Consider the following 13,861-nt stretch of genomic DNA (forward strand, 5'->3'; position numbering starts at 1 on the left):
CCTGTAGTAGAAAATTGGAGGGGGGTTACCTAAGTTGCCCTTAACATGCGAAAGTAAAAAAAAAAAAAAAAAAACACCACTCAAGGCTACGTCTGACCATGAGCCTACTATGACCGTGGTGCTTCCACCAAAGTGACTGTAGGTGTGCTGCAGTACCTCACACATACTGTGGGCGAAAGAGGCGCTGTTTTCCGGAAGAAGGAAAAAGTTTTTTTTTTTGTTTTTTTTTCTTACTCCCCAGAACTTTTTAAGACTCTTTTTCCTTATTACTTAGTGATGTCAAACTCTGTGAATGCTACAGGAATGTGATTGTGGCCGGCATAGCCCCCGTGGCAGCTCCTGCCTGTCGTCCAGACTTTTCTATAGTTGTAAATGTCTTTTCTTTTCTCGGCAGAACTGCCACGAGCGATTCCAGTACAAGTACCAGCTGCGGTCGCACATGAGCATTCACATCGGGCACAAGCAGTTCATGTGCCAGTGGTGCGGCAAAGACTTCAACATGAAGCAGTATTTTGATGAACACATGAAGACCCATACCGGTAAGAAACGTCATCCTGCAGCTGATGACTGGGGGCCGCCCCCATCCCCACGACTGGCCAAGCCCCTCTCCTTACTGGGAGTGATGGTCTGATCAGTTGTGTCGATCCCACGTTATATCTACAGTTGTGCTCCAAAGTTTACATACCCCGGCAGAATTTTTTCTTTCTTGGCCTTTTTTCAGAGAATATGAATGATAACACCGAAACTTTTTCCCCACTCATGGTTAGTGGTTGGGTGAAGCCATTTATTGTCAAACTACTGTGTTTTCTCTTTTTAAATCATAATGACAACCCAAAGCATCCAAATGACCCTGATCAAAAGTTCACATACCCTGGTGATTTTGGCCTGATAACATGCACAGAAGTTGACACAAATGGGTTTGATTGGTTACTAAAGGTGACATCCTCACCTGCGACCTGTTTGCTTGTAACCAGTGTGTGTGCATAAAAGCTGAGTGAGTTTCTGGGATCCAGACAGACTCTTGCATCTTTCATCCAGCCACTAACGTTTCTGGATTGTGAGTCATGGGGAAAGCAAAAGAATTGTCAACGAATCTACGGGAAAAGGTAGTTGAACTGTATAAAACAGGAAAGGGATACAAAAAGATATCCATGGAATTGATAATGCCAGTCAGCAGCGTTCTAACTGTGATAAATAAATGGAAAATCAGCGGCTCTGCAAAAACAAAATCATGGTCAGGTAGACCAACAAAAATTTTGCCAACAACTGCCAGGAAAATTGTTCGGGATGCAAAGAAAACCCACAAATAACATCAGCTGAAATACTGGACTCTCTGAAAACTAGCGGTGTGGCTGTTTCAAGATGCACAATAAGGAGGCACTTGAAGAAAAATGGGCTGCATGGTCGAGTCATCAGAAGAAAGCCATTACTGCACAAATGCCGCAAAGTATCTTGCCTACAATACGCAAAACAGCAGAGAGACAAGCCTCAAAAGTTCTGGAGCAAGGTAATTTGGAGTGATGACACCAAATGTGAACTTTTAGGCCACAACCATAAATGTTACATTTGGAGAGAGAGTTCAACAAGGCCAATGATGAAAGGAACACCATTCCTACTGTAAAGCACGGAGGTGGATCACTGATGTTTTGAGGATGTGTGAACTACAAAGGTACAGGAAACTTGGTCAAAGTTGAAGTAAAGATGAATGCAGCATGTTATCAGCAAATACTGCTGTGCATGGGACGTACTTAGATGTTCCAACATGACAAAGATTCAAAACAGAAGGCCAAGTTGACCTGTCATTGGCTACAGCAGAACAAAGTGACTGGAGTGGCCATCTCAGTCTCCTGACCTCAGTATCATTGAGCCACTCTGGGGAGATCCCAAGCGCGCAGTTCATGCTAGACAGCCCAGGAATTTACAGGAACTGGAGGCTTTTTGCCAAGAAGAGTGGATAGCTTTACCGTCTGAGAAAATAAAGAACCTTATTCACAACTACCACAAAAAACTTCAAGCTGTCATTGATGTTAGAGGGGGCAATACACGGTATTAAGAAATGGGGTATGTGAAGTTTTGATCAGGGTCATTTGGATGTTTTGGGTTGTCATTATGATTTTAAAAGGGAAAACACAGTAGTTTGACAATAAATGGCTTCACCCAAACACTCACCATGAGTAGAGAAAAAGTTCTGGAGTTATCATTCACATTCTCTGAAAAAAGGCCAAGAAAGCAAAAATTCTGCCGGGGTATGTAAACTTTTGAGCCCAACTGTATATTCTGCCTGATCCCTACCCTTTTCATATCTTCTGCATGATCCCTATCCTTGTCATATCTTCTAATAGCCTCAAGAGAAAAAGAGCCTAAGTACAAAAATAGATTAATATAAATCTTTATTAAGAATAATTAAAAGAGAAACATTCTAAATAGAAAAAGTGCTAATGCCAAATCAGAGGCTGCAAATACAATAGCAGTCTAGAGAGACCTGAGTTCATCTAAAACTCACATATAAAGTGCTAAACACTAAAAATATATATCTGCTGACCGAAGCATGCAATATAAAATACTGTTTAGATATAAAATGATAAAGTGCTTCTCATCTCTGATATAAAGTGCTGCAGCTAACCATGCACATGAAGTACAAGCATAAATTAGATAAGAAGTGCTTTAGTTTATAAATATATACTGCTTAAAAGCATGCACAGAGATAATGCATAGAATTAAACTCTGTAAAGAGCTTTTTCCAAAATGCAAGGTGCCATAGTTTTACATGTACATAAAAACACACATAATCGAATATAAGGAACTTATATATGTGAGCAGAGTCTAACGCAGGTACTCCTGTCGCCCCAGCGCATGTTTCGTGAGAACCACTTTAGTGTTTAGCACTTTATATGTGAGTTTTAGATGAACTCCGGTCTCCCTAGACTGCTGTTGTATTTGCAGCCTCTGATTTTGCATTAGCACTTTTTCTATTTAGAATGTTTTTCTTTAATATGAATCTTTATTAAGAATAATTAAATCTGTTTTTGAACTTAGGCTCTTTTTCTCTTGAGGTTATTGGTAGTTATTGAGTTTTGTACATTATTTTGTTCGGGTGCAGTGTATATCAGTTGATCCCTATCCTTGTCATATCTTCTGCCTGATCCCTATCCTTGTCATATCTTCTGCCTCATCCCTACCTTTGTCATATCCTCTGCCTGATCCCTATCCTTGTCATATCTTCTGCCTGATCCCTATCCTTGTCATATCTTCTGCCTGATCCCTATCCTTGTCATATCTTCTGCCTCATCCCTACCTTTGTCATATCCTCTGCCTGATCCATATCCTTGTCATATCCTCTGCCTGATCCCTATCCTTGTCATATCCTCTGCCTGATCCCTATCCTTGTCATATCTTCTGCCTGATCCCTATCCTTGTCATATCTTATGCCTGACCCTTATTCCTGTCCTTAGGTTGTATCTACCTCTTGCCTTATTTTCTTCCTTTGCCCGTTTCTAATTCTTGATCCCAGTCCATGGTCATTATTCCAGCTCTTAAAAGAGTGATCCAACTATCGTACGGCCGGATCCCTACCCGCCATCCAGCTGTACATACTGACTGTTTCCAGGTGCTCTGTGAAACCCGGGGACTAAGGATCGATTTCTGATGTTCCTTACCCCAAGTCGTACCCATTGCCTGATCTTTACCCCCAGGTCGTACATGTCTTATGATCTCCACCATTGCCTGGTTGCGCCCCCCCCTCTCACCCAGCAGCTGCTGTCTCATCCCTCCTCTTGCTGCCTTGTTATAGGGTCTGTCAGGGTCTCCCATGATGGATCCTGAGCTTCTGTATTATCCCCCCTCCTCCCCTCTGTCTTGCAGGACGGCTCGGCGCGGCTGTTCTGAGGCTCGGCAGCCAGCGAGCATCTGTCTAATGAGGGCAGGGAGTCGCCTGAGGGTGGGATCCGCGTGACCTTTATATAGAAATCTGATCTGATGGCCCCCGTTCTCCCCGCACACTCACTGCATTGTGCTGTGTGATCTGGGGCAGATCCTGTGCTGCATATGGCACCTGGTGCAGGCGGCAGAGAACACGTACAGGAGCGACGGTCACCTCCCGATGCAGGAATCACACTTGCACCCGGCTCCGGCAGGAGGAGATACAAAAATAAGGAAGCCTTTTTAGATTTGTGCTTTGCAAAAAAAAAAAAAACCTGCAATAAGTAACCTGCAATATGCAACATCTCCCCCCAACCCCGGTCCACCATCCCCCAACCTCAACCCCTACCCCATATCAAAACCATAATAATCTTATTAATTTTACTTGCACTCCTTCATCTCCTTCTTTCAATTGTGTCCTCTGGAATCCACGGTCTTTATGTAACAAGCTTCCTTTCCTACACAACTACTTTCTGAACAACTCTCTTAATCTGTTGGCCCTCACTGAAACCTGGATTCAGGATTCTGACACTGTCTCTCCTGCTGCCATTTCCTATGGTGGCTTACAATTCTCTCACTCCCTGAGACCCACAAACAGACCTGGTGGTGGAGTCCGCATACTCCTGTCCCCACAATGCACTTTCCAGGTCATCCCCCCCCAGTTCCATCACTCTCATTCCCTTCTTTTGAGGTCCACACCATCAGGCTCTTCTGTCCCCTCCCCCTCAGGGTAGCGGTCATATACCGGCCCCCAGGCTCACCCACCCACTTCCTTGACCACTTCTCAGCCTGGCTGCCACACTTCATGTCCTCAGAACTACCAACCCTCATCCTGGGAGACTTCAACATCCCCATTAACAGCCCCAATTCCACATCTGCATCCCAGCTTCTATCACTAACCACCTCTCTAGGCCTCTCACAGCTCTCAACCTCTGAGACACACAAAGACGGTAACACCCTTGACCTGGTCTTTGTCCGGCTCTGCTCAATCTCCTACCTAAATAACTCACCGCTTCCACTCTCTGACCACAACATTCTCTCCTTCACGCTCACAAATCCTCACCCACCCCAGCTCACTCCTACCTACCACACAGTCAGAAATCTTCAAGCCATTAACCCTCAGACACTTTCAGACTCCCTATACTCATCACTGTCCCCAATCTCCTCTTTTTCCTGTCCTGATCTGGCTGTTCATCACTACAACAACACTCTCAGAAGCACCCTTGACCAAGTAGCTCCCCTCACCCTCAGAACCTCCAAGCACAGAGTAAAACAGCCCTGGCTCACATCACAAACTCGACTTCTCCAGCAATGCTCTAGGAGTGCTGAACGCCTATGGAGAAAAACCCGCACACCAGAAGACTTCATCCACTTCAAATTTATGTTAAGAACCTATAACTCTGCCCTTCACCTCGCCAAACAGACCTACTTCACCACCCTGATCAGGAGATCACTAGCCAACAACCCCAAGAAACTTTGACACCTTTCACTCCCTCCTCAGGCCAAAAGCACAAGCCCCTATCACAGACATTTGTGTGGATGACCTGGCCTCCCACTTCACAGAAAAAAATAGATAATATCCGTCAGGAAATCTGCTCCCAACCACCAAGTGCTGTGACTCTCATTCCTTCCTGCATCTCCCCTGGCTCACTTTCCACATTTGATCCCATCACAGAAGAAATCTCCAGACTCCTCTCTTCTTCTCGTCCGACTACATGCACTACCGACCCCATTCCCTCACATCTCCTCCAGTCTTTCTCTCCAGTCGTCACAACTCACCTAACTGCAATCTTTAATCTCTCCCTCTCCTCGGGCATTTTCCCATCCTTCTTCAAACATGCCATCGTTACTAAAGAAACCCGCTCTCGACCTATCCTGCACAAACAACTACAGACCAGTCTCCAATCTCCCCTTCATCTCTAAACTTTTGGTATCGCCTAGCTTACTCCCGCCTTACCCGTTACCTCTCCACTCCCTTCTACACCCTTCACAGTCCGGCTTGTGCCCCCTACATTCGGCTGAAACTGCACTCATCAAAGTGACCAATGAACTTCTGACAGCAAAACGTAATGGTGACCACTCTCTGCTCATTCTTCTCGACCGATCTGCAGCTTTCGACACTGTTGACCACCGTCTCCTACTCTCTAGGCTCCAGTCACTAGGCATTAAGGACACTGCTCTCTCCTGGTTCTCTTCCTATCTTTCTGACCGCTCCTTCAGTGTTTTGTTCTCTGGCTCCACGTCATCTCCTCTTCCTCTCACTGTTGTGGTACCTCAGGGCTCAGTCCTTGGCCCCCTTCTTTCCTCTCTCTACACAGCCCCAACTGGACAGACCATCAGCAGATTTGGCTTTCAGTACCATCTTTATGCTGATGACACACAACTATATCCGTCTTCCCCCGACCTTACCCCCGCTGTACTACATAACGCCAGTGACTGTCTGGAGTCTCCAACATCATGCTCGCTCTCTATCTAAAACTCAACCTCTCAAAAACAGAACTTCTGCTCCCGCCGTCTACTGACCTCCCTAAATCTGACATTTCCCTCTCCGTGAGTGGCACTATAATAACACCCCGGCAGCAGGCGCGCTGTCTGGGTGTTATGTTTGACACCAATCTCTCCTTCACATCCCATATACAATCTCTTGCCACCTACACCTAAAGAACATCTCTAGAATCCACCCTTTTCTCACCATGGAAACAGCAAAAACCCTCACTGTTGCCTTGATCCACTCCTGCCTGGACTACTGCAACGCTCTATTAATTGGCCTCCCCGTCACTCGACTATCCCCTCTCCAGTCCATACTTAATGCAGCAGCCAGGGTCATCTATCTGACTAATCGGTACTCGGATGCGTCTGCTCTTCGTCAGTCCTTACACTGGCTGCCCATTCATTATAGGATCCAATTCAAAGTACTTGATCTCACCCACAAAGCTCTCCACGGTGTGGCACCCCCCCTACATCTCCTCCTTCATTTCTGTCTATCGGCCTAACCCACCGCTGCGCTCTGCAAACGACTTTCGACTTACCTCTGCACTAATCCGTACCTCCCACTCCCGTCTCCAAGACTTCTCCCGCGCTGCGCCAATCCTCTGGAATGCTGTACCCCAAGAAATTAGGACTAACCACAATTTGCATAGTTTTAGGCGCTCCCTCAAAACACATCTGTTCAGAGCGGCCTATCACGTTGACTAATCAAAGTCATTCTATGTGCAAGTGTGCGTGTGTAGCCCATTCACTATCTCTAGATGGCTGGACCACCACTGTAGATACACCCCTATCCTCTGTATCTCCCCCACCTCATTGTAGAGTGTAAGCTCTCACCAGCAGGGTCGTCTTATTTTGCTTTAATTATTGTATTGTTAACGTTATTACTTATGACTTATGTTTGGAACTGTTAAACTGTAAAGCGCTGCGGAATATGTTGGCGCTATATAAATAATTATTATTATATGTCTTACAACTACACACAGGACAGTGACGAGTGGGGGAGGCTTCTGCTGCAGTTGATTGTCTTTCTGCCACATTCAGCTGACCTTATGGAAAAAAAGAGATTTCTTCATTCCAAAGACTGAGATTACGGCAGGAATTGCTGTAGTGTTTTCTTTTGGGTGTATTTCTTGTGTTTTGCTTTGGGGTAAGCCTTGTTACCATTTTGTCTTCTCTTCAGGAGAGAAACCTTTCATCTGTGAGATCTGCGGTAAAAGCTTCACCAGCCGGCCTAACATGAAGCGCCACCGCCGGACCCACACCGGAGAGAAGCCTTACCCCTGCAGCGTGTGCGGGCAGCGCTTCCGATTTTCCAACATGCTCAAAGCTCACAGAGAAAAATGCTTCCAAGGCGGGAACCCCCCAACTCCCGGTAGTCCCGGCACAGCGGCGAGTCTCTCCGCCTCGTCACAAAGTGGAAACTCACCGAGCCAGTCCAGCCCCGGCCTGTCCCCGACCTTGCCTCTTCATCCTCTCTCTCTACCGCTCCTCCACTCCCTCCCGCACAGCATGCCTCCACCATCTCACCATCTGCCTCCTCCGCCCCCGCTCTTCCCCGCCGGCCGGATAAACTCTAACATCAACTAGACCAAGCTAAGACTGGGCCTGACCGCTCTGAAGTGCTCCCTCCGAGGCCGCAATGTGGCATCATGGCCGATTTCTTTTCCTTTTTCGTTCTGTCCGTCTGTGATCAGATGTGACGGGGGGTGGATAGACGTCCCCGCCGCCTATCCGCCGTGACTCCACTCTTCTTGCACATGCTTGCAGCATTAAGATACAAGGGTGAGGACAACGTGCTACAAGCCGACTTCTCGCTACTGTGCTCTTTGTGTTTATAGTACATATTAATGTTATTTTTTTTTCTTTTAACTTTGTATCATGTTCTGTTATGTGAAACTCGGCGGACATATCTCCGCACAGCTGCCCTCGTGGTTTCGGGGCTCTCGCAGTTGTGGGGGGATGTAAGCTCATCATGTAGTGGTCGAAGCTCATGGTCGAAGTTCAAGGAAGACACAAGAAGTCCTGGCGGACGCGGATGGTGCACACGTGTCTTCTGCTGATGAATTCTAGGCCAGCGGGCCCACCCTGGCACTGTGCTGGGAATCTCGCCCCGGGAAGCAGACGCATATATTGAGTAGTAATATAGAAGCTGTTTCACCTTCCCGGCCATATGTTGGTTTAATAAACCAGTGGACCTAGAAAAAAAACAAAACACACGGTTGATGATGGAGTTGGCCGCCACATTAACCGCGTCCGCGACATTTCATCATGTTTTTTTTCCTACAATTGATCGGGACGGAGTCTGTTCTGGTTGCATAAATACGACACTTTTTCCAGTTTTAATGGACTTTTTATTTTATTTTTTTGCTGAAATTTATCTAAAAGTTTCCCCAGTGAGAAGGAACCATAAGGTTTGGTAAATGGGATTGACCGTTTCCCGATTGTGGGGGTCCACGTTGCATTTCCCCCCCAGTGTTCATCTGTCCTTTCGGCATCAGCGGAGCTTTTCTTATTATGGGGTCTTATGACCGCCGTACGCGCCTGCACCGCGACACAGGTCGTGCCGATTGTAGGCTCAGACGTAATGTCCGGATTGCTCCCTACCTGACCTTTTATATGATGACGATCTTAAAGGGGTCCTCCACTTTTTGAGAAGGAAGATTGTCGCGTCATTTCTAGACCATGGCCCGTCGTCCCACAGTCCAGATTTATCATTCGGTAATGTCCCGGAGCTCTGAATGAAAATACTAGTGTTGGTTCTGACAACAAAAAGAGAATAAATCGTACTCTCTGACAACTGGGTGGCATCCATTCAATCAATTAGAACATGAAACAAATTGATGCTTTTACCCACTGATCCAGCCATTTGGCAGACATGCCCCGCTTCTTCTTTACCCCTGACATCTGCTATGAGGATTCCAGATATCACTATATTAGATGGTCGTCCAAATTATCAGGTGTTTATAGAATGTGCACGGCACAAAACGACTGTTCAGACCAAGCTCAGGCGCTCAGTGCAGCCTTGGCAGAGGAGCGTAGTTCAGTGCGCCTACCCACCTACTCGTTATAAATCTTTCTTCGCCTTCCTCTTCCATGATTGACAGCTCTGGTTGTACAAGAGCGAGAGGAGTTCGGAAAGGAGCACTGAACTGGTTCTCCACAGCAGGGAGGCACAGAGCACCTGTGCTTGGTTTGAGCAGTGATTTTCTGCTGACTCACTTCAAAAAAGTGGTCATAAAAGTCTTTATTGGGAATAGTCCTCAAGCGTAGAAGGCCCATGAGTCTTTGCAAAAAATTAACATGATCGCCTTAAAATATGTTTTACCATACTATGTCTATATTATAACCAGACTTATGTTTTTCAGTAAAACAGCTCCAAATTACCCTTTATAGACAAATTGTGCTGTGATAAAATTCTGTCTGTCTGCAGCTACCACTAGAGGGAGCTCACTGCATACAGACTTATACAAGCACCACTAGGGGGAGCTCACTACATACAGATTTATACAGTGACCACTAGAGGGAGTTCACTACATACAGATTTATACAGCCACCACTAGAGGAAGCTCACTACATACAGATTTATACAGTCACCACTAGAGGGAGCTCACTACATACAGATTTATACAGCCACCACTAGGAGGAGCTCACTACATACAGATTTATACAGTCACCACTAGGGGGAGCTCACTACATACAGATTTATACAGCCACAACTAGGGGGAGCTCACTACATACAGATTTATACAGCCACCACTAGGGGGAGCTCACTACATACAGATTTATACAGCCACCACTGGGGGAGCTCACTACATACAGATTTATACAGCCACCACTAGGGGGAGCTCACTACATACAGATTTATACAGCCACCACTAGGGGGAGCTCACTACATACAGATTTATACAGCCACCACTAGGGGGAGCTCACTACATACAGATTTATACAGCCACCACTAGAGGGAGCTCACTACATACAGATTTATACAGCCACCACTAGGAGGAGCTCACTATATACAGATTTATACAGCCACCACTAGAGGGAGCTCACTACATACAAATTTATACAGCCACCACTAGGAGGAACTCACTATATACAGATTTATACAGTCACCTCTAGGGGTAGTTTGCATATTCTGTTATAAGCCTATATACAGTAAGCTGAGCTCCCTCTAGTGGTGGCTGTAAGCCGCCAGAATTCATTATCTACCCATGAATTTTGTAGTCTGATGGGGAAAAATGTATATAAATGGCAGAATGTGGTTTTGTAACCCATATTGCCTCAATTTTTCCATCTAAATATGTTGTATCTGTCACCATCATATAAAAACCTAGACAAAAATTCCAAGTGCAGTGAAATGGTGAACAAAAAATGCAAGTCTAGCATTTCATTTTTTGTAGGTGTTTTTTTTTTTTTTTTGTGGTTAAAATCAAGAACTCTGAAGGAAAAAAAAAAAGGTTTGTCACCATCTTCTGTGACTTGTAATTTATTTTTCAGACGATGGAGTCATATGAGAGGTTGCAGTTTTTATTTCTGCTGTTTTGGGGTACATTGTGATCACTTTTTATTACATTTTTTGGCAGCAAAAAAACCAAACCATTAAATTCACAGCGCTTTACAGACATAATCACTGTCCCCATTGGGGCTCACAATCTAAATTCCCTATTAATTTGTCTTTGGAATCTGGAAGGAAACCGAAATGCCCAAAGGAAACCGGAGAAAACACGGGGAGAACATACAAACTCTGCAGATGTTGTCCTCGGTCGGATTTGTACCCAGAACCCCAGCGCTGCAAACCAACAGAGCTGACCAATTCTGCCGTAGTTTTGATCACCGCACCTTCCCCCAAGAGAAATGTTACTATCATAGATTGAATGGTGTAGTGGCTCCGGCCGCTTCAGCAGTATTCATCAGCTGGGACCTGTTGTGTATGGAACGGTCTCAGCTCCTGAGCCTGACATAAGATGCACCAGAATGGGAAGGGGTTAAAACTTCCGTTGTGTATACAGCTCTTGTGCAGATCTATTTGGCCTCATGGTTACACCCTTTTGTGTAGTCAGATCCTGCCTGATCCTCGTCACCTTTTCTCCTGTCTGGAGAGGAGTGTCAGCACCGTTATGCTACATACATTGGTATGGCATCTGTCTGCGCCGTAGCTGTATACACAAAACGGCAGGGGATTCTTAATCAAAGCTACTTGCAAAGTTGATCCATTTTTTTATGTATGGAGCATGCTGGTTCCAGTAGAATGTGTCACCTGATTTGCCGATAGTACAAATTCTTAGTCCCGCAGTGTTCTATTGGCCAAAGAAGGTTGTTTAGTAGCCACACAAGATGTCCATGAGTGTCCCATGTATCTAGAGCCCCATAAACCTCTATATGTGCTGTCCTATGGCTCCGCACCTTACAGATCTGTAATATGGACGCACCCACGAGGTCTTGTGTTGGAAAAGATCTGGTTTCTGTTAGGCGCACCTTTAAGAGCTGACACTAAGAGGGTCCCTTTAAGACCCAATTTCAATTTTGACTGCCTGCGTGACTCCGGCTTTCTCCTCTTCTGGATTCCCTTTATTCTGATTGGCTCCCATAACTTTTTTATTTTTTTGTCCAAGAGCAAAAAAGTTAATTGTCACAAAAAATAAGAATACCAAAGTTGCCATTGTCACTTTAGTAACATTTATTTTTCCTGGAGGCCATTTGCAATAATAATAATGGGAGTGATGGTGTGTGTGAGTTTAGCGACGAGGTTTCCGGTCACTTTAAGTTGTAAAGTTCAGGTTTACCCTAACATAACTCGACATTTACCTTTGTGCTCTCCCAGCCACATGCCACTAAAGCTGATATCCCTGCACAGTCATCTGAAATAGTTCTTTATAGTGGTCAGACCTCTGTGCTTGTGATACAGAGCACCAAATCCACTGGCATGGGTATCTTCTGCACTTTGAAAGAGGTGAAGAACTCAATGTTCTCACAGTGTGCTCCTCGGGGGCGGGGCTAGCTAACTCTCGCCCTCGGTGTTTGGACAGTTTAGATAATCTACAGATATTAAAGGGGGTTCCAGGATTAGAAAAACATGGCTGCTATCCTTTTTAAACAGTACCCTCACCCTTCCCTTCATATTTTTTGCTCTTTTTCCGCTAACTCGAGCTTGGATACGTGGCAATTTTTTTTCTGTTATTTTTCCAGTTTTTTTCCTCCTTCCAAGAGCCACAGCTCTGATATATTTTAGTATTTCAGTTGATGCATCCACGCGAGGGTTTGTTTTACTGGGGGACAAGTTTACATTTTTGAATGACACTATTCACTTTACCATTTTACTTACTACAAATGGGGGAAAAAAATCCAGGTTTTGGAGAATTTTGGAAAAAAAAAATCATCATTTGTTTGTAGGTTTTGTTTTTATGACGTTCCCTGGTAACTTTATTCTTCATGTAATTATGGCGATATCAAACGTAAATTTTTTTTTTTTTTTTTTTTTTTTTTACTAATTTAAAAAGCAAAAAATTTGCAACGATTTGACTTCATTCGCTAAATTCTAAGAGTCATAACGTCTTTTTTTTATTTTTTTAGTGATTTTTAGGTGTACGGAGCTTCTTTTTTTTTGTAGGGTGAGCTGTTGTTTTTATTGGCACCTTCAAGGGGTCTATATGACTTCGATTTTTTTATTTTATATTTCTTTAAATATATTTTACATTTTTTAATAGTTCTCTTAGGGGTCTGAACCTGCGCTCACTTGACATAAGCTGCAACATAGTATTGCAGTATATGTGAAGCCACGATTGACAACAGGATCTAAGAGGTTAAATTGCTGCAATTTGAGCTAATTCCATTCTAAACAAGTATTCTGGGGCGCCGGCTGTATAACACCGCCATCACTCGATCCTATGAAAACTCCATATAGTGATTGTGCAGACACCATAAATGTACAGAGGATGTTAATGGAGCAGAACTGCATTATGAGACAGATGTGCTGTATCTGGAAGCAAGCAGTCGTGTTTTTCTAAATCTATACAACAGCCCTGTTAGTGAAGACCTGTCACGTGTTCAAAAATAAGAGTTCAATATCTTGTAAAAAATCTGAGCTCCCCTGATTTTGCCACCACACCAAAAAGGTTTACATGAAGTGAATGACGGTAATGTTGTTATGCTTTTTTCCATTTTGCGTTGAGTCTCTCCATTGCAGAGATATTCACATTTTTGCTTTTGTAGCATAGTATGTGAAATCTCTAATTGTAGTGCAACTGGGCGTTTCTTCAGTCTTCTCTGGGGGCGTGCACTTTAATCTCTCCCAGACTAAGCCAATCGCAGATCGGCAAGGTCTGGGAAGGAGGGGTTAAAGCACACGCCTTCCAGAGAAGACTGAAGAAAAGCCTAGATGGACTGCAGGAGGAGATTTCACATACTGCACTCCAACTAAAAAATGTGAATATCTCTGCAACGGAGTGACGCAGCG

The 13,861-nt window shown here is 44.7% G+C and overlaps 1 protein-coding gene across 1 annotated transcript in view; it reads left to right on the forward strand.

The window, feature by feature from the left end:
* ZBTB47 (zinc finger and BTB domain containing 47) overlaps positions 1-9,205 on the forward strand; it is a 52,998-nt gene extending 43,793 nt beyond the window's left edge. The window contains exons 5-6 of the mRNA XM_073582184.1: positions 395-539; positions 7,589-9,205. Of these exons, the coding sequence (XP_073438285.1) occupies positions 395-539; positions 7,589-7,995 (552 nt within the window). The 3' untranslated portion in view covers positions 7,996-9,205. The remainder of the gene's footprint in view (positions 1-394; positions 540-7,588) is intronic.
* Positions 9,206-13,861: the final 4,656 nt, after the last annotated feature.

Source organism: Dendrobates tinctorius, unplaced genomic scaffold (assembly GCF_039654945.1).
Source record: "Dendrobates tinctorius isolate UK_male_01 unplaced genomic scaffold, ASM3965494v1 ptg000070l, whole genome shotgun sequence".
Classification (NCBI taxonomy): domain Eukaryota; kingdom Metazoa; phylum Chordata; class Amphibia; order Anura; family Dendrobatidae; genus Dendrobates; species Dendrobates tinctorius.